This window comes from Tricharina praecox, assembly GCF_024521635.1.
Source record: "Tricharina praecox strain CBS 144465 chromosome Unknown BZA05scaffold_17, whole genome shotgun sequence".
Classification (NCBI taxonomy): domain Eukaryota; kingdom Fungi; phylum Ascomycota; class Pezizomycetes; order Pezizales; family Pyronemataceae; genus Tricharina; species Tricharina praecox.
Genome location: NW_026250419.1, coordinates 157,518 through 175,194, shown reverse-complemented (window position 1 = coordinate 175,194; position 17,677 = coordinate 157,518). Strand labels below are relative to the sequence as shown.

Below are 17,677 nucleotides of genomic sequence, written 5' to 3'. Positions count from 1 at the left end.
TCGGGTGCGCCCCAATTAGTCTCAGACACACGCTTAAACAACTGAAAATCTATATCATCGGCAATGGAGAAATCGGCTTGGCGGTCGAGTGACATCACATGGGTCTCTCTACGGAAAACTTCAGACGCCCCGCCGATTCTGAAATTCAATGCATCACCGATCAAGTAGTGTACACAAGCTAAATGAAACAACACAATAGAAGGACGATAGCGATACAGAAGTATATACCATTAGATATACCTAAATGAGGAGAAAGAAGAAAAGGAGACCAAGAATCAATGCCCAAATGACGCCAGAAGACACAGATCCGCAAAGAGAAAAGAAGAAAAAGGGAGAAAAAAGAAGAAAAAGCACTCTGGTAACATGGACGCGATGTAACATGCAATCAAGTAGCAAACAGCAGCCAAACAAAGTTATACAACACCTGCCGCCCCATCATTACCACCAGCACTTCCCTCGGTGCCACACCACTGCTCCTCCGCCAAACTCGATCCGGGGGGTGAGTCGTGAACCGGTGACAGTGGCGAGTTCGGTTCGGATGGCATACCGCCTGAGTCCACAGGGATAACGGACGCCGACCGAGAATCGTCGTCCTCCGATTCGGGAAAGACTTGGTCCGCATAGGTTATCCAGGTCTTGACCATGGTCTGGTAGAGGCCAAGATCCGGTGAGACTCCAAATGGGTGGGCAGAGTTGGGAGACAGTCCCATTCCGAATACGATCGCCAGGTTCACAGCATGCATCTTGTTGACCGCGGCGTTGCTCGCGACCCTACGTTATCAAGTCAGTAAATGTATCGCCCGGAATGGCAACACGGGAGGGGTAAGGAGCAATACCTAGCAAAGTGAATGTAGACCCGACGAAGAAAGTAGTAGTTGTGCGGCTGTAGTTTCATCATCGTCTCTCGGTATCTCGGTACACGATCTTCCTCTTCAGGTATGTCGGCTAAGACGAACTCGGGCTCAGTATTCTAATTTGGCCTAGCTGTTGGGGGAAGGTTGAATCATACCAGTCAGATCCCTCAACTCATCCAGGATATCCTGCTCGAGCGCTTGGACGGGCAGTTCTCTCATGAAGCTCTTGAACGCGCCGGCGATGACATTGATGTCGTACCACCTGTCATCGTCCATCTTGATGTCTTCTCCGGAATCGAGGGCAGCCTTCAGGGCGTTGATGCTAGCAAGGGAGCCCGGCACCCGATAGAGTCCGACTTCAGCCAGACCTATGACAACATCGTTAGATCTTGTGGCGGAATCATCAAGAAAGCGAACATACCTCTCATCTCGATCTCCGTCAGTAATCCTTCAATGATGATAGGTACTTTCACATTGTCTCTCCTGCATAGCTCTTCCAACGAGACGCCAAAAACTGGCTGCGGCATTCGGGTTGCAGAGGCCATGGTAAGAAGGTCAATCGACTCGGCGCCCTCACTAACGTTCAGACCGCGGACGGCGGCGACGATCTTCAGCCATTCATCGAGGTCCTTCTCTGATGTTGCTTGCAACACGTAGCTGGTTCCACTACCTGGGGTTATTTTCCACAGACCTTTATCGCGTGATTTACGAGGACATGTGATCGACGCAACCTGCTTGAGATCGATGGTAGCAACCGGCCTCCGGCCGTGCTCAACCTTGAAGGCAGGCAGCTCCGAAGCGCGGACAACTCGCGAGGTATGCTGAGGAGGGGTCCATCCACTTGTAAATGCGATCGAGATCGGGCGTACCGCCTTGAAAATCGAGTTGACTCCCAGTCGCTTACCACCTTTCCTCTCGGTCTCCACTCGGACAGCAGTGGGCTGGCGCTTATGCTCTGCCCGCATCTGGTTCCTATGCAGCCTGTCCATGGTTTCCCTCTGCTTGGCATCGCGTCGGAGCTTCTCCTGCTCTCGATGAACTAGCTTCCAGAAGACTTTGATTCTGCCGTGCTTCAAGAGCTGGTTTTCCCTGTTTGCGGAATCTCGGAGAGCCCTCATGTCGATAGGTTCCAGATTTTTAGGCGCGAAAACATGCCGAGAAGGGTGCGTTTCATCGCTCTGCGCATCCGTGTGGTTCGTGAAGTTATTGATGAAGTTGTACACATACCGTCTCTTGTCAAAGTTGATGAGACGATTGTTCTCTACCACCATGTTCGGGACATGACAAACAATCTCCAACAACCGCTCAAGCATCCACCCCACCGAGGTGGTTAGAGGCTTTGCTGGTATTTCCCCGTCGACGGACTCGGGAATGACCTGTTCGAGAGTTTCGCATTGGGATACAAACCCGCATGCGTTCTTGACTGCAAGTTGCCAAGCGAAACCGTATGCTCTGCTCTCTGGTCGGACCAGGGCGGTAGAGATCGCACTTCCAACGAACGAAGGAACATGCCTGGACACCCCACTGTCCGAACTGTCGTACAGGTCCATGCCTGACATTCGTTGACGACAGATTGTGAGCGCCTTCAGGAGCGTTGCCAAACGATGTGACCGCACTTCGACACTAATCTTGGGCTCGGCCACCTGAGACAGTATCCAGTTGGACAAATCTTGATGTAATGCGCAGAGATTCCTCAGCGGTTTTGGCAACGTTTGTAACAGAGTGCTGGTGGTCTTTTCACGTCGCAGATTTCTCAACAAAAAGAATATGTCTTGGATCGGGCCATCCTCATCGTGCGTCAACAGTGCGATCTTCGGCACAAAGAAGCCCATCGGCTCGGCACTCTGAATCTCAAGCTGCTCAAAAGTGAACATCCAGTCAACTAGTCTGACAGACGCAAAAAATTGAGCGACTCGCACGTCCAGGATATCTATGAATTCCGAAATTTGACTGATATTATCCGGCTGGGGGATTGTCAAGCTTGAGGTAGCGTTCCCGGGACTGGGGAAGTCGAACGTCGAAGGTGTGAACGAAAGACTCGCAAACTTGTCTTTTATGTTGTGCCATAAAGAATTAATCTCGTCGGCTTGCTTTCTAAGCTGGTGTATTTCCGGCTCGGTGGATCTCCAGAACGCGAGCTCTTTAGCAGCGATGTCCAGAAACGTCGTAAACGACTCCGCCAGGTATTGGTCGCAGTGGAAGTCCAAGTAGAATTCGCTGATCCAGATGTGAATTGCATCCAATATACCGAAGTGAATTTTCGCCACTAGGGCCCAATCAACAGAGTCGTCCTTGACATGATCAACTCCGGTCCAATCGGGAAAGACAACATCGTCACTCTCGTTGCCACTGAAGCTCGCGGCAGATTTGGAACCAACTAGGCGTTTCTTCAGATAGTCGATGAGGACGATAGGAGAGCAGTAGCTGACATAGTTAGCAAAAATGCGGGCCAGCGGACAAGATTGATATTTACCTGCGATAGGTTGCGAAGAAGGTGATCGTGAATACATCCATATCCATACGAAGCATCGGCGGCCGGGAATCCCCACCTTCCGATCTGTTCATCCTTCTGCTAAACTCTTCAACGCCCAAGACGAGGATATCGACCAGCCTCTCCAGTGTACCACCTTTTGGCACAACGACAAGTGAGGTTGCCTGACTCGGAACGTCCAGGTCGAATCCTTCCCGCAACGGTGTGTTGGGAATAGAATCACCGTACACGGATACCCTAGGGGAAACGTTGGCACTCAGCACCTGCGAGTACCTTCTCGACACCATACTCTGACGATTAGAAGTGGTTTCAATGACACTGGTAGGCCGCGATTGCGATTCGTCGGTTATAGACTTGAGGACAAGTTCTCCGTCCTTAGAGTGAAACAGCTGTTGTCCGACTCCCGCTACATCGCGGATGGCGCGAAGCATAGCATTGTCTCCGCCATGTAGCACCGCCGTACGTTCGTGGGTCGTAAAGTCTAAGTCGTCGTATCCGGTCGTCTGTACTGTGGGCCGGGACGGCGGAAATGACCGAGTTCGTCTGATAACCTGCTGGGGTCCAGGAGATAACGGAGGTCGTAGGTTCTGATTGGACTGCGCACCGAGAGGATATCCCCCGGACGTGCTGATCGGAGACCCTAATCCTGAACTCGGCGTTTTCTTATGCATGGTACCGGAAATTGCCAGTGTGTCCGATCTGTCAAAAAGAGAGAAGTTGGCACGTATATCAGTGAGTATCAGTGGTATATTAGCACCCGTGCTGAGCGGAAGCGTCTGGTGATAATGGGATTGCAGATACAGTCCAGTGGAGGACGGTTCGCATGCCAATGACTTGTCAAAATAAACCGTAGAGTTGGCAGATGGTGGAGTCTGGTTGTTCGCATTCAGATACTGAAGCATCTGCTGGATTTGTTCAATCTCCTTGACTTCAACCTCCTTCCTGGTCGCCAGCTCAGGATTCGTATCGATCCAGTCTTTCTTCCAATTGGCAAGGGATTCCGCGATCGCGTTCATCCCTTGGACCATTTTCTGGTAGTCAATATTGCGGTCACGGCTGGAGTAAGCATCGTCCATGCAATGCACGAGATCACCAAAGAAAGGAACCCCATCGGAACACGGAAAATCAACCCCCACACCCTTCGGAACGAATGCTCGGCCGTCCGGGGTCTCCGGTTTTCCATCGAGTCTTCTCCGCTCCAAGATTCGCATGGCTTTACCTCCCGTCTCTCTCAATTCCTCGACCACTGTGGGAGATATAGCGCTCCACGTCTCACGCAGTCGAAGTATCGGCGGCGATAATACCGCCATCATGATCGCCAGATATCCAACCATGTCACCCCTGCTCTTGAGGAGCTGTGCCACTTGGATCCACTGGGATAAGACTGCAACTCTCAGCTCGAGATGGTGTGCAGGCTCCCCACTGAGGACATGGTCAAGGACTCGGTCTCCGAGGAAATGAATGTTTGCAGTGCTAAACACCAATGGATTGCGCTGGCTAGGCGGAGGAAGATGTGGCGACACGAGCAGGAGTGACACATCGTGCACTGGATTCCATGCCCGGGCATACCTCAAGTGGAACAGGTGGATTTGAGCGGCAAGGACCTCCGGGTTGATTCGCATGAAGGCTTCAGCGGTGAGCTTTGCGGTGATAACCCGAGGGGGCTCCGGAAGGGGGTTAGTAAGTTCTATAGTCACATCAGAATCGATTGCAATCTGATGATCGGACAAGACTCACCATCGGCTATACCAAGGGCCTTTTGGAGTGTTGTGCGGGCCTTCTCAATCGCCATTCTCGATGTTTTAGCGAGCTCCCGGTTGTGAGGTCCTACGGCCTTCTCCGCCAGCAGCCTCGCGCAGTTGTAGCAACCGGGCTCGAGCAGCAGGCCCGGCGTAGCAGTAGCTAGTATCTGCAATATCTCGCCTATTCGTGCCGACGAGTCCTTCAGCGCCGACAGCTCCAACAACATCGACAGCACCGTTTCGGGCCCGGTCCATCCGGATAGCGAACGCGCCGCCCAGTGGACGAACGAAGAATCCTGCGTGAACATGAGCTCATGACAGAGCGCCTCCACGGTGCCATACTTGACACTACCGTCATCCTCCAGAACCAGCTCGGGATGCCTCGCGGTGCTTCTGTGCCGAAGACTGGATACATCGAATGCCGCCGAAGCAGTTGCCGGAGCACTCTGCGGCCTCTGTGGACTTGGGGGTCCTGCATCAATCTCGAACGCCCTGATCTGGTAGCTTGAAGGCGGCTTGTATAGGAACATCTGACCATCGATTATCAAGGCATAGTGGAGCTTCCACGCATCTCTCATGCTGGCTTTCTTCGTATGGGAGTCGATAACGTTCAACCATCCCTCTCGGAGGACACGATTTCGGTTCGCGTGTTCGCCGGGTTGCATGACCGATATAGAAGGGACGCCTCCCGTTTCGAACCCTTTCGAATGACCGCCTTCTTGTAGCTTCCGTCTGTATTCTTGGGCATTCGCGGCCACGGAAGGGCGTGGGGGGACATCGCGATTCGGGGGCGAGCGTCCGCGGGAGAAGATGTTGCCCAAATCGTTCATCGATCTCGATATGCTGCGGTAGTGCGTATTAAATGAGGTTGAAGGGGCGAGCTTCTTATGATGGCGGTAGTGGGACCCCATCTGTGCGGAGGCGGGGATCGCTATAGGCTCGGTTCTGTCGTCGTACCTGGATGTTGTCGCGGTTGCGAGAGCTGCTGCCAGCGTTGGGTCGATGGTCGCGCTGCTGCCGCTACCGCTGCCGTTATTGTGGGTGTTGTGGCTGCTGCTGCTGTTGGTGTTGTTATTGTTGACGCTATTGTTGTTGTTGTCCTCGTCGGTTCTCGCATGTACGACCGATATCTCGATCGGTGGTTTGCTTTTCAGGTACGAGGAAGGGGAGTGGACGGTCGGGCTTCTGAGGTCGCCCTTTTTGGATTTTGCGAAGAAGTTGGTAGCGAGGGGATTGGGAACCTTGCGGCTTCCCGGCGACTTGCGGCCATCTGGAAAATCGGAAGATGAAGCCATGGGACGAGCAATCTGATTGGAGTCAGCTTGGATGTGCGAACTCGGTATAGCAGTAAGTATGCTGCGTATGCCGTGTTGATCCCGTCTTGCAGTGCAACACGTGGAGGGGGACGAGAGAGAGGTATGAAAGCTAAAGACGCACTCTAAACTGCCATTATGCGATTTTGTGTTTTTGTTTTTTTTTGCCGTGGGTTTATTTCGAGGCCAGGTGGAGAGTGGTGAGATCGCGGGGGAGAGAGAGGAGGGGAGTGAGGCTCGTATGTAGCAGTCGCTGACGATGGATGGAAATAACGGTTGAGCCGAATGGCAGCTGGTGGTTCTTGTGACGATTGGACAGAAGTGTGCACGGGCAGGGGTAGCCCCTATTGCCAAGACCCCGACCCGATTTCAGCCATTCGGCTCACACAAGGTGTCCAGCAGCACGACAAGTCTGCGACAGGGCCCTGGCCCCGCGTGCGGGCCGAAGCTGAACATTTGTTCTCGCTGCAGAAGGACAACTCGACGCAATTCTGGCAGGCGCGGAGAAAACACGCACTCGCACATCTAGGTACCTACCTCGTTGTACATTCCTCACGATTTTTTCGAGCAAGTGCCACGAACCATCTGGGAGTCCTTTTTTCTTTTACGACAATCTTTGACCGTCCTGACCGGTCAGATTATCTTGCATCTGTTCAGCTAGTTATAGGTGTACTATAGGGTACATACCTAAGAACATACCTCATACCCACTCTACAGAATTTGCGGAACTGCGGCTCGCGAAGAAAAGTTGATAACTGACGTGCACACACAGCATGGACTGCATGGCGCGGGTAACTGGACCGATCACGAACGAGCACCCACGCATGTGCAATGGGATGGCAGGTACATGACTGGTACTTTACTGCAGTAGCATACCTAGTACAGAGATCGAACCCGAGAACGAAATTGCCCTGGCAATATGATCTCTTGTGGACATGTACTCCATGTACTTCTCAATTGGAACGGGCCGGCTTGCAATTGGAAATTGCCATTCGGGATTGACACAGCCGAGTCAGAATCAGTGCTGGGACGCGTGCATCCACCAGTCACAGGGACATACCTAGGGGCAGCTCGTACTCCTACACATGTAATCTAGAACACGCCTTGTATCTAACAGATATGCAGTGACTTCCCCCCGTGGGCGGTGTCTCTACCGGTACCATGTACTCTATAGGCACTCTAGGAACAGCGGAGCTTCAATCACGGCCTACCTTCATACTGACATATGTTGGGTACTATGATAGGTACTCCCGCAAGCCGCCAGGGTCAGGACCGTTGCACCCGGAGGAAAGAGGGTTTGTCTCAGATCTCCCTTGCTGGTGATTCGCCGATCCACTACCTACCTTGGTACCGTACGTTATCGGTGCCGAGTTTATTGCGCTTGAGGCTGGATAAGAAGCGGCTCAGAGTGTTGATCGGCGTTCAGTATAGTACCTGTCGAACATCTGTCATGGCGGCCCCCTCTTGGTGCCAGTGAGTGCCCACGAATCTCTCCTGAAGGAATATGTAGACTGCAAGTAGTCGTTACTCTCCTCTGCATACAAGAACAAAATGCACAAGTCGGGTAGATACACCTCCGTCCCCTAGACTTTGGACTCTGGACTCTGGACTCTGTCACTCTAGAGATCCTCACAATCGGTAATTGCGTAACGGAGATATTGGCCGGAGGAAACTCCGGCCACTAACAGGTCCCTACTACATGCTATTAAGTTAGCATCTAATAGCTCCGAATCAGGCCAAGGGCCGGTTCCGCTTTGCGTCATGTAACCGGCACGCTAAAACCCCCCAGCTTTTCTCCGGATTCACGGAATGAGAGTGCCGGAGAGTTAGTTAATAACTATCCCCACATTTTTCCTCAAGCATAGAGTGCTCTATGTGTATATGTGGAGTATTGCCGCCGTGTATATGTAAGTTGTGTGCTCGCTTATGACATTGTCCGGTGGTTATATATCTGGTGGGAGAGAGGGAGGGCCCGAAGGGAGGGAGGATCAGTGGCCTCTCCTAGTAGGTAGGTACTCTAGGTGAGTAGTACTCTGCATGTCCGAATTGACAGATCTCCGTACCTCAGTGGCTATCGACAGGTGACAGGCCTTCACCCAAGGCCGCCGGATCCCGTAGCCTTGCGCAGCAGACCTGTCCTCTGTATGTATCATACGCGTGTATCTACATACCATGCCTACATATCCGAACCTTTCCGCCCCCAGCCTCCCCCCTCCCCTCGGAAATGGGAAACTTCCTGCCACCTGGCTGGTGGACGGTGATCCGAGCGCTCGCAGAGTCGCAGAGTCGCAGTTTAATGGGCGTAGCATAAGCGCTTACATACATGCTACGGTACCTAGGGGCGTTTGCTGACGACTCATGAGACGTGCACTTACTATGATGACGGCGCAAAGAAGTGCAACTTGCAACCTACAAAAGTGTAGATCAAAGATTGATGGGACGGTGGGACCTGAGGGCTGAAGGCTGGAAGCTGGAAGTGTACACGTGGTGGAAGGTTGAAGCTTGAAGGCTGAAGGATTGGTTGGGTTTGGCGAATTCTCGATACTCTACACTGTGCTGTGATATGTGCTGGTACAGGTCAACGACGATCACTCAGCTCAGCTCTCATACTGACCTACTGGCAGGCCTAATACCACTATTTCTGTCGTCTCGACGTCTCGCGAGTCGCCCTCAGGCTCAGACCTGCTGCTTCAAAGCTCACGTGCAATGTCTATTTCTAGAATCATGCGCTGTGCACTGTGCAGACTCACTGACTCAGTGGCTATCCGTAACCGTTTTAACTTCTAACTTCTTGCTGCTATTGTCGGTTCTGAGCCACAAATCCCCCAGCGGCAGCAGCGCTTCTGGTGGTACGTCTAAAACGCCACGTGTTGATCGAGCCCGCTTGCGGTCTGCCTTCAGGGTAGGTAACTTTTGGAACGGTCCTGTTTAAGCTCGAATGGCAAGACACTGCGGTACGGACTTTGAAGCTCAGGATTTTGGCTTGGAACATGAGGTAGTGATACATAGGCGGGGTGAGGCGGCGGGGGCTCAGGCGTTGCTCCGTGACTCATAACTTATCACTCTCCACAGACTGCCGGGAAGTCTGATAAGAAGGCCTCGGGGCATATTCTCGGCATAGTGGCCGTCTATACGGACGCGCAAGCGGCAATCCGGAGGGTGATCCACGATGCTCCCAGTCCCGGCTAGAAGCACGCTATCTAGGCTAGGAAACACATCACCGACGGCCGCCCCCCGCCGGAGGGAAATCAAGATCACCATCAAGGTCGGATGGTGTCCGGCATGCAAAGGCAATCCACGGACGAAAAGCAACCAGCAACGCGGAAAGCCATGGTCAAGTATGTGTCTCAAGCCGAAAGGCATCAGACCGACTCCCGAGCAGACCGACTCCGAGCAGAGTGATGAACCATGAAGAAACCTGAGTGACTCTGTATGAAGCTCACTACCGGGGCGGGGATGTCCAATCTCATTTCTCATCGTACGTTTACGGGTTAGAGCTCACTGCCACGCAAGGGGCCGACCCTTTTCGAGGACAGCCATCGCCTATTTTAAGGAAAAATGGCGCCTACATACATAATAGCACGATGCATTAGGAAATCGTTGCCGCGTTGCTTGATGCGTGATTGATTGACAGATGCCAGCCATCTCCTCCTTTTTCTTCTTTTTCTGCATACTTATGCACGTTTTAGCGAGTGCGAGACATGCGGTTGGTTATCTGTGACGAGACCGAGTCTCGGAGTCGGCTCTGCTGGACGTGTGTGTAGAGTGACTTATGTAAATACCTTGTGCACCTGTAGGCATCGTGAAGAGAATTCTGCACATGTAGATATGGACCAAGGTAGGTGGTCGGGCGAGAGAACGAGGAGATGCATGTCTGTAAGTATGAAGGTATGTGGGTATGTAGGAGTGTAGAAACCGGGCAATCGACACCTGCCTAGCTTTCAAGCTAAGCAAGTTTGTACCGAGATGGAGAGACCGCCAACGAGCGCTGAGCGAGAGAGCCCTGCGCCGGAAAAAGGAGTCTTTTGGGGTCTAGCTAGCTGGGACTGCAATTGACACCCGGCCACGCTGGGGGCCCACGTTGCCTTCGTTTCGTTTCGGATCCTTGCTAGGTAGGGAGGGGGTGGTGTGGGGCTTGTTGATCCTCTGGAAACCCAAGCGGAGTAGAGTGCTCGGTCAATCAGAAAAGGAGAGCTCGGAGACTCTAGTGTGTTTTGCACGCAGCAACAGTGATGACAGTGGACTCTTACCGAGTTCCAGTGAGAAGGATCCCTGGCTTCAACTTTGGGCGAGCTCGAGCTCTGAAGACATCGTGGGCACATTCGACTTGCCCGTCCTCCAGCCGGTCGTCCGCTCGTGGTTGGCGCTGTGAGGGGTGCTGTGGATCTCACAATGTGCATCCCTTTCAATGACGTATCTACGGTATTCAGGAACGATGCGTTTGGCCCAAGCTGAGGGGATGCGAAACGAGCTTCACGAGAATTCCGGTCCTAACGAAAGCGGTAATCCCCAGGTGGGGCAGTGACCACGTCCTGTATCTACCGTCCTCTACACAACCCACAGCCAGGCGTGCCGTTCCGCGTGTGATGTTGGATCCTCCGAGGTGCAGCATTTGCTCCCGTGCGTGCATCTGTTGATGCTCATAGATGACGATGTTGTCGACCGTGAAACCCCGCGTTGGAAGGCAACCTGCTCAACATCGAGGACGGAATCTACTCCCCGTTGGTGCGAATATGGGCGATCATGTAGCTCTAGTGATGGCCGTTCTGCAGCGAAGTGGCGATCGTATGTAGTCGCCGACAACAGAGGAATCGGTCTGAAGAAGCGCTCCGGCCGAGATGCCACAATCCAGAACCGCATCGTGTCCATCCAACGTATCCGTAGCTGTTTCGGAGTTTGTCAACTCTACTAGTAGCTTGTCTGAGATCTCTCGAAAGTCCGGGCCCTGAATCCCTTCTAATTAGCAGATAGAGTAGGTAGGCTTTTTTTCTTCCCGAGAGTCAACTCAACGCTAACTAGCACCACCACCATCGCCTCTTCTCGCTCATCTCATCTCCTCTCAACACTCCGTCTTCGTCTCCTCCTCCTTGATAGGTGCGCCATCGCACTCCTATACCGGCTTCGCATCCTCCACCACCGCATCTCCCTCCACAGCATCTCACTCTATCCGCACCATATACATACCGGCACTTATCAGCCAACATATCTGCCATTTTATACCCACCCCCGAAATAATAACAACAACAACCAACCGACGGACCTGTCATCACACTCGCCTCGCCAGCCTTTTCCGTACCTGCTGCAATATCAAACCGCCAGACACCAGACACCTCCCTCATAAGTCACTGCACATCCACTCCGTACCTTACCATACATACCATACCGTGCCATACCAACCATACCATACCATACCGTACCGTACCATACCCACAGCGGCCGACCTACTACACATCCAATCTACTTTACTTCGTTCCCGTCCGTCCGCCCCCGACCACAGTCAGGATAGAAAGTGGACTAAGCAACGAACAAACCCCCCCACCCTCCCCCACCCCGTCACGTATCCTCAGAATTGTTCCCTCCCGCCGCCATATCCAACTTCAACCGCATCCGTCCGCCCGTCAATCCACCCACCCATCCATCCTTGCTTGTTGGCGCGCGCGCCCACGGGGTCGCTGAAACTCTGTAACGAGAGGACCAAGGGGAGTAGACTTCGGAAGCCACAGTACCAACCCATCTACACTGCCCATACGATCCATAACTAAGAAGAACAAGTACCATCCCTCGAGTGTAATTCCTGGTGTGGATTCAACGACGTGAGCACTATTACTTGCCGTTCACGCACAGATACCTGCCTACATACGCATCATATATCGTCCATATTACCGTGTTTCCGACTTGCAGCAAAATACTCCGCCCGCTCCGACGAAGCCCAGCTTATTCTTTCTTCCTCTCTCTCTCTGCCGAATAACGGGTGCTATGCGTAAGGAGTAGAACAGTGCAACCCAGCGATACCTACCACCCAGGCACACCCAGGCACACCCCCAACAAACCCCGGGAACATCCCATCAGCTCGACGCAGGTTGGCCACAGTTCACTGCATAATTAACCGCCGCTTCTACTCCTCCTTTCGGGCGAAACAGTCGGCCCTCCCACACTCACCCGCCCCCCTCAGAGAGCTACTCCGCTCATATGCTGCGTGCAGATGACGAGCTTTCGCTCCTCAAAAAACTCCAACACCAAGGACGATTCATCGCCTTCGCCGTGGACACAACGCATCGGTTTACTCAGCGGACGACGTAGCGGCAAGCGCCGCTCTCCGGTAGAATCTTGCGTTTCCGGATCCACAACCCTCTCTTTCAGCGGAGGAGATCCTCCAACTCGCGAAAGGAATCTTGGCCTTCGACATCTCGCGAGCGACTCCCAACTGCGAAACCAATACTCTACGCCGTCGCTCGTTCCCTCCTACGGCACCAGAGATCGCGCGCCGTCCCTCTTGTCAGACGCACAGTCGTACCGCTCCAACGGTATGGCTGGGATACTCGACATGGATCGCTCTCGGAACCGAAGGGACAGGACGTTTGTTGGGAGCCAGTGCGCCGTCTGCGAAGAACCGCTCGAACATACGCTTCGCGGGGAGCGAGTATTGCAGTTTTCCTGCGGGCACGTTTCGCACGAGGCATGCTTCTACGAGTACATCAAGGAGGTGGATGCGCAATACTGTCCGGAATGTAATTCTCCGTTGGGCCTGGATTCCAGTCGTGGAGGAAACGTTTTGGATCTCGGTACGTACATGGCGACAGCGACAGCGACAGCGATGCCACTTGCCTGCCGATACCTCGGGTGATCGTGCATGCAACAGGTTCACGCTAACAGTACCAGAGAAACTCAGTAGTATCGTGCGATCGGTTTCTGTAGCTGACGGCCGAGAGACCCCGCGGGAACGAGATCGAGACCGAGATAGATTAGACCACGATCGATCCGACCGAGACCGAGACCGAGACCGCGACCGGGAGCGAGAGCGAGAGCGAGACAGGTCGGAACGAGAAAGACCTGATCAAAGCCGGGGAGGGGACAAAGACACCGGTTCTACCGTCCAATATGATCCATATGGAAATCGAGTCAACGCACGAAGTAGACAAGGAAGCCGAACTTCGAGTCTGACCCGTGACAACCGGACAGGCAGTCGCAGCGAGATGGGGGATTCTGCCTTACGACACGAGAATGGACATTGGCGCAATAACAGCAACGTGTCTGGCGGAGATTATGTGGAGCAACCGCCGTCCATTGCTCCCCCGGCAATCCGGCGGCAAGATTATGACTTCCACAGCATGGAGAATGAGCCAAGTCCGCGCAACTCGGTATCGAATCCGATCCCGCCACCGACATTGACCGTGAAGAGCGAGTTCCCCACTCTCAACCGTTCAAAGACCCAACAAAGCTTGACCTGCTTGGTTACGTTGGAGGTTACCCAAAACAAATGGCAGAACTATGCAGATGACGTTCCCGCGGTTCCATCGGCGTACGACTCGCAATATGCCCCGCCCAGTCCTACCGGACGAAATCAGTTTTCGTTCGATCGACCCGAAACATCCACACGCGCACGGGAGCGCGAGGCACAGCTGGAGCGTGAAGAACAAGACCACCTCGCGACAATTACCGAGGAACTTCGTCAGAGGGTCGAGAATTGGCACGGGTTGGACTTCAATCGGTAGTTTACCCAACTATTCGTTCCTTTGGAGTTTTCTCTAACGATTCTTAAGATTTGGCAAACTTCGGCTCCATGGCACGATCAGAGTCGGCAAGGACTGTCAAGCGTGGCAGGAACTTGAATGTTACCTTTTCTCAGAAATGCTCATCTGCGTGAAGGAGAAGAAGGTTGCAGCATCTCCCCAGTGGGCAAATGGACCAGCGAAGAAGAAATCCGTCAAATGCACGCTCAAGGGCTCGATCCTGATCAAGAAGCATCTCAAGAAAGTCGTGGACTCTGGTGGAACCGGTATAGCCTTCTTCCTCGCTCTTCGCTTCTGATTCCCGATGACTGACGCTGTCTGCAGATGATCACATCCTGACACTGAATTTGTCCGTGGTGGAGCTGCCGCAGTTCCATCTTTCCTTCCTAAACCAAACTCAGCTGGAGCAATGGCAGCGTGCACTGCTCGATCTCAATTCGGACCATCCGTTGCGAAGCCCCACATACGAGGATAAACAGACCATCCACTCGGACGTGGAGGACGACGATTACCGAACGATGAAGACGACAAGGCGAGTGTCCTCCGTGAATTCCAACTACTCTGGCACACACGGTGGTCGGTCTGTCGTTACTTACTGCGGCTACTGAGTATAGCTCGTCTTCCAGGGGAGGGAGAGTGCCTCGGTCCATGCATATTCCGCTCGATATACTCGTCGTCATCCCGGTTTCATCCTCGATGCAAGGCCTTAAAATCAACTTGCTTCGAGACTGTCTCAAGTTTGTCATTCACAGTTTGGGCGACAAGGACCGGCTCGGGTTGGTCACTTTTGGATCCAGCGGTGGTGGTGTTCCCTTGACTGGTCTCACGTCAAAGAGCTGGAGTGGTTGGCCCAAAGTCATCAGCTCGATCCGGCCCGTTGGTCAAAAGAGCTTGCGTGCAGATGTGGTGGAAGGGGCTAATGTTGCGATGGATCTGTTGATGCAGAGGAAGTCCAGCAACCCTATTGCTTCGATCCTGCTGATAAGTGATTCCCAAACATTGGAAAATGAGGCGGTGGACTTTGTAGCGTCTCGTGCCGAAGCAGCGAAGTATGTCGAGACTTCCGAGCGATTCCAGGGAAAACGAGAAATGCTGACCTCTAGCAGAATCACAATCCATTCTTTCGGTCTGGGATCAACGCACAAGCCGGATACTATGATTGAGCTGTCGAACAGAACAAAGGGGTTGTTCACTTATGTGAAGGATTGGATGATGTTGCGCGAGTGTGTTGCCGGTTGCATAGGAAGTTTGCAAAGTCTGTCGCACCAGAACGCGAAGCTCAAGCTCAAGCTTCCAGAGGGATCTCCAGCGAGGTTCGTCAAGATCAGTGGTGCACTGTATGTCTCGAAGCGGGCTTCAGGCCGGGACGCCGAAGTCTCGTTAGGCGATCTTCGATTCGGGGACAAGAAGGGTAAGCGCAATGAACTCGACCACCGTTTTGTCTATCATACTGACTAGAGTGCAGATGTCCTGGTGCAACTTGTGATCTCTTCCGACAACTCCCAAGCCGAACAGGCTCCGCAGGATGCGTGGGAATCGATTGTTTCAGGTTTGGAAGCGTTGGGTGGCGCCGAGCAGGATGATACACGAACTATGAGCATCGAAGAAGTTCCTCTCATCCAGGCCGACTTGACATACGGGGATATTCAACGCGATGGTACTCTGGCCCAATCAAGGCCTCATCTACTTACCATCACCATGCTTCCACCCTCGAGCTCCAAGAAGAATGGTCGTCCGGGATCTCCCCCCATCCCGCCGCACCCGATGATCGTGCAACGCCGCATGGAGTTGTTGACGTCGGACATGCTGAGCAGGGCGTTGGTTCTGGTCTCACGGAATCAGCACGAACGTGCCCATACTCTGCTGAAGGAAACCCGAACCATCCTTCGAGGGTTGGGCAAAGGCGGCCTCCCGCCGCTACCTCCACCGCCATCACCGGGAGGCGCAGATAGCAGCGAAATCCAAGCTGCACAGCTCTCGCAACTGTCAGCTCCTACACCACCCTTGGAGAGTAACTTCACAGCTGCGGCTGCGATCGACGCTACTACATCCGCTGCACTGGATGCTGAATTGCAGTCTGCGCTTGAGTGGATCATACACCCAGCGGTGTTCACTAGGGATGCGCGCAAGGCAGTCCTTCAGGCAATTGGTGTTATTTCTTCGCAGAGGGGAATCACTTTCAGGTTAGTAACCAGGCCAGGTTTTGCGCACTAAGGCACTCGCTAATTATTCGAATAGAACCGCGTGCGAATCGTTGTACGCAGAGAGGATATCGGGGGTCAAGCGGCTGTCACTGCTGGCAGGAGAATGGAGAGACGTTGAAGAGTCGCTCGCAGAAGAGGACTGATTGATCATCATCAGCAGACAAGGTCATGTCTTGACCATCATCCACTTTTTCTACTTTGCCCTCTTTCTCTACTGTCTACTTTGTCTATGTACTGTGTTTATTTGTCTATTCGAAACGGAAGGAGTCGTTGTGGGGGCCATTTTTTTTCTTTTCCTTTCGGTTACAAGCTTTTTGATCTTTTCTTTCTTTCTTTCTCATTAGTTTTTGGTTTTAGGGTGTTGTTTTAGGGAAATTTGTCGAGTTTTATTGGTCGGTCAGCTGCTTTGTGATCACCTGCATACAGATGTTGTTAATGCCTGTCTGTCTATGGGTGTGCCATACCCTTTTCTTTTTTCTTTTTTTTTCTGCTTCACATTCTTCTTCTTATTCTTACTCGGCTTCGGAGTCGGTAGCAGCTGCAGTGGCCGTTGTACAATTATTATTTTTTGGGGGACTTTCTTGGTTGGAACTTAGTTGGAAACTTGGGCTCACTGAACGAGCTCACTGTACGAGTAGGTAGTAGGTACCGGTACTTCTTCTTCTATGTAGGGAAAATGATGGGCGGCGGTGGAGGTGGAGGTGGAGGAGGTAAACGTTATACGGTACATGACTTGCTCGGACTGGTCTCTTGAAAACGGGTATGTGAATGTGAGTGTATGTTGTGCATGTTGCATATGATAGGCCGAGTTGGTTTCCCGTACATACACCTGGCAACCGAGTCCCGACCATCTCCACCGGGCATATTATCATACCACCTTAATCCTCGGTATGTACGGTAGCAGAAGTACTATCAATTCCTCTGAGCTCGATGCAAGGTACGGTGCAGTAGGTACTGCAATGCAACTTACTCAACCTTGTTCCGCCCGAGCCCGGGTCTACGGCACGGCCGATTCCATTCCTGTGCTCGTGAGTTGTCGGGCCGGGACTTGCCCATATCCTTGCGTTTCGTTGGGTATCTTCATCTAAGAGGCTCTTTTAGGTGAGGCGGCTGCCTCTCATGTCAGAAATTATATTACCACGGGTGGATGGATGGATGGGTGGTGGAGATACTCATCTACGGTAATGAGTCCAAACCCGTGGGCCCGTTGAATTGGGCCAGGTAGGTACCGTTACCGCGAGTGTCCTTGTATGTAAGTGTGCATTCCGAGTGGAAGATACGGTAATCGGAAGTGATGTGTGCACTGCTTGAGCTCCCTTCCGCTTAACCTCACGTGCTACGTG

At 52.9% G+C, this 17,677-nt stretch overlaps 3 protein-coding genes across 3 annotated transcripts; 1 reads left to right on the top strand and 2 right to left on the bottom strand.

Moving 5' to 3' along the window:
• Positions 1-413: 413 nt before the first annotated feature.
• Positions 414-3,776, bottom strand: BZA05DRAFT_339456 (uncharacterized protein; the record flags this gene model as incomplete). The annotated part of the gene is made up of 5 exons (XM_051480936.1): positions 414-771; positions 837-945; positions 1,010-1,222; positions 1,276-3,278; positions 3,328-3,776. The coding sequence occupies 5 exons, from the start codon at positions 3,774-3,776 to the stop codon at positions 414-416; spliced, it is 3,132 nt and encodes a 1,043-aa protein (XP_051338126.1).
• A 1,411-nt stretch (positions 3,777-5,187) lies between these two features.
• BZA05DRAFT_81399 (uncharacterized protein) lies at positions 5,188-6,722 on the bottom strand. Its single transcript, XM_051488667.1, has 3 exons — positions 6,525-6,722; positions 5,430-6,394; positions 5,188-5,383 (listed from the first exon to the last, which is right to left on the bottom strand). Exons 2-3 carry the CDS (start codon positions 6,380-6,382, stop codon positions 5,290-5,292), a joined length of 1,047 nt encoding a protein of 348 aa, XP_051338125.1. The 5' UTR covers positions 6,383-6,394; positions 6,525-6,722; the 3' UTR covers positions 5,188-5,289.
• A 6,204-nt stretch (positions 6,723-12,926) lies between these two features.
• Positions 12,927-16,477, top strand: BZA05DRAFT_426158 (Pleckstrin homology domain-containing protein; the record flags this gene model as incomplete). The annotated part of the gene is made up of 8 exons (XM_051485994.1): positions 12,927-13,182; positions 13,478-14,108; positions 14,161-14,396; positions 14,455-14,710; positions 14,745-15,179; positions 15,237-15,541; positions 15,596-16,313; positions 16,369-16,477. 8 exons carry the CDS (start codon positions 12,927-12,929, stop codon positions 16,475-16,477), a joined length of 2,946 nt encoding a protein of 981 aa, XP_051338124.1.
• Between the last annotated feature and the right edge of the window lie 1,200 nt (positions 16,478-17,677).

What these genes read in the sequence shown, in the direction of transcription:
- BZA05DRAFT_81399 (XM_051488667.1), bottom strand. Translation starts at nt 6,382, where the DNA reads ATGGCTTCATCTTCCGATTTTCCAGATGGCCGCAAGTCGCCGGGAAGC. An exon ending in GAGGATGACGGTAGTGTCAA is followed by an intron (nt 5,384 to 5,429) that starts GTATGGCACCGT and finishes ATGTTCACGCAG; the next exon opens with GATTCTTCGTTCGTCCACTG.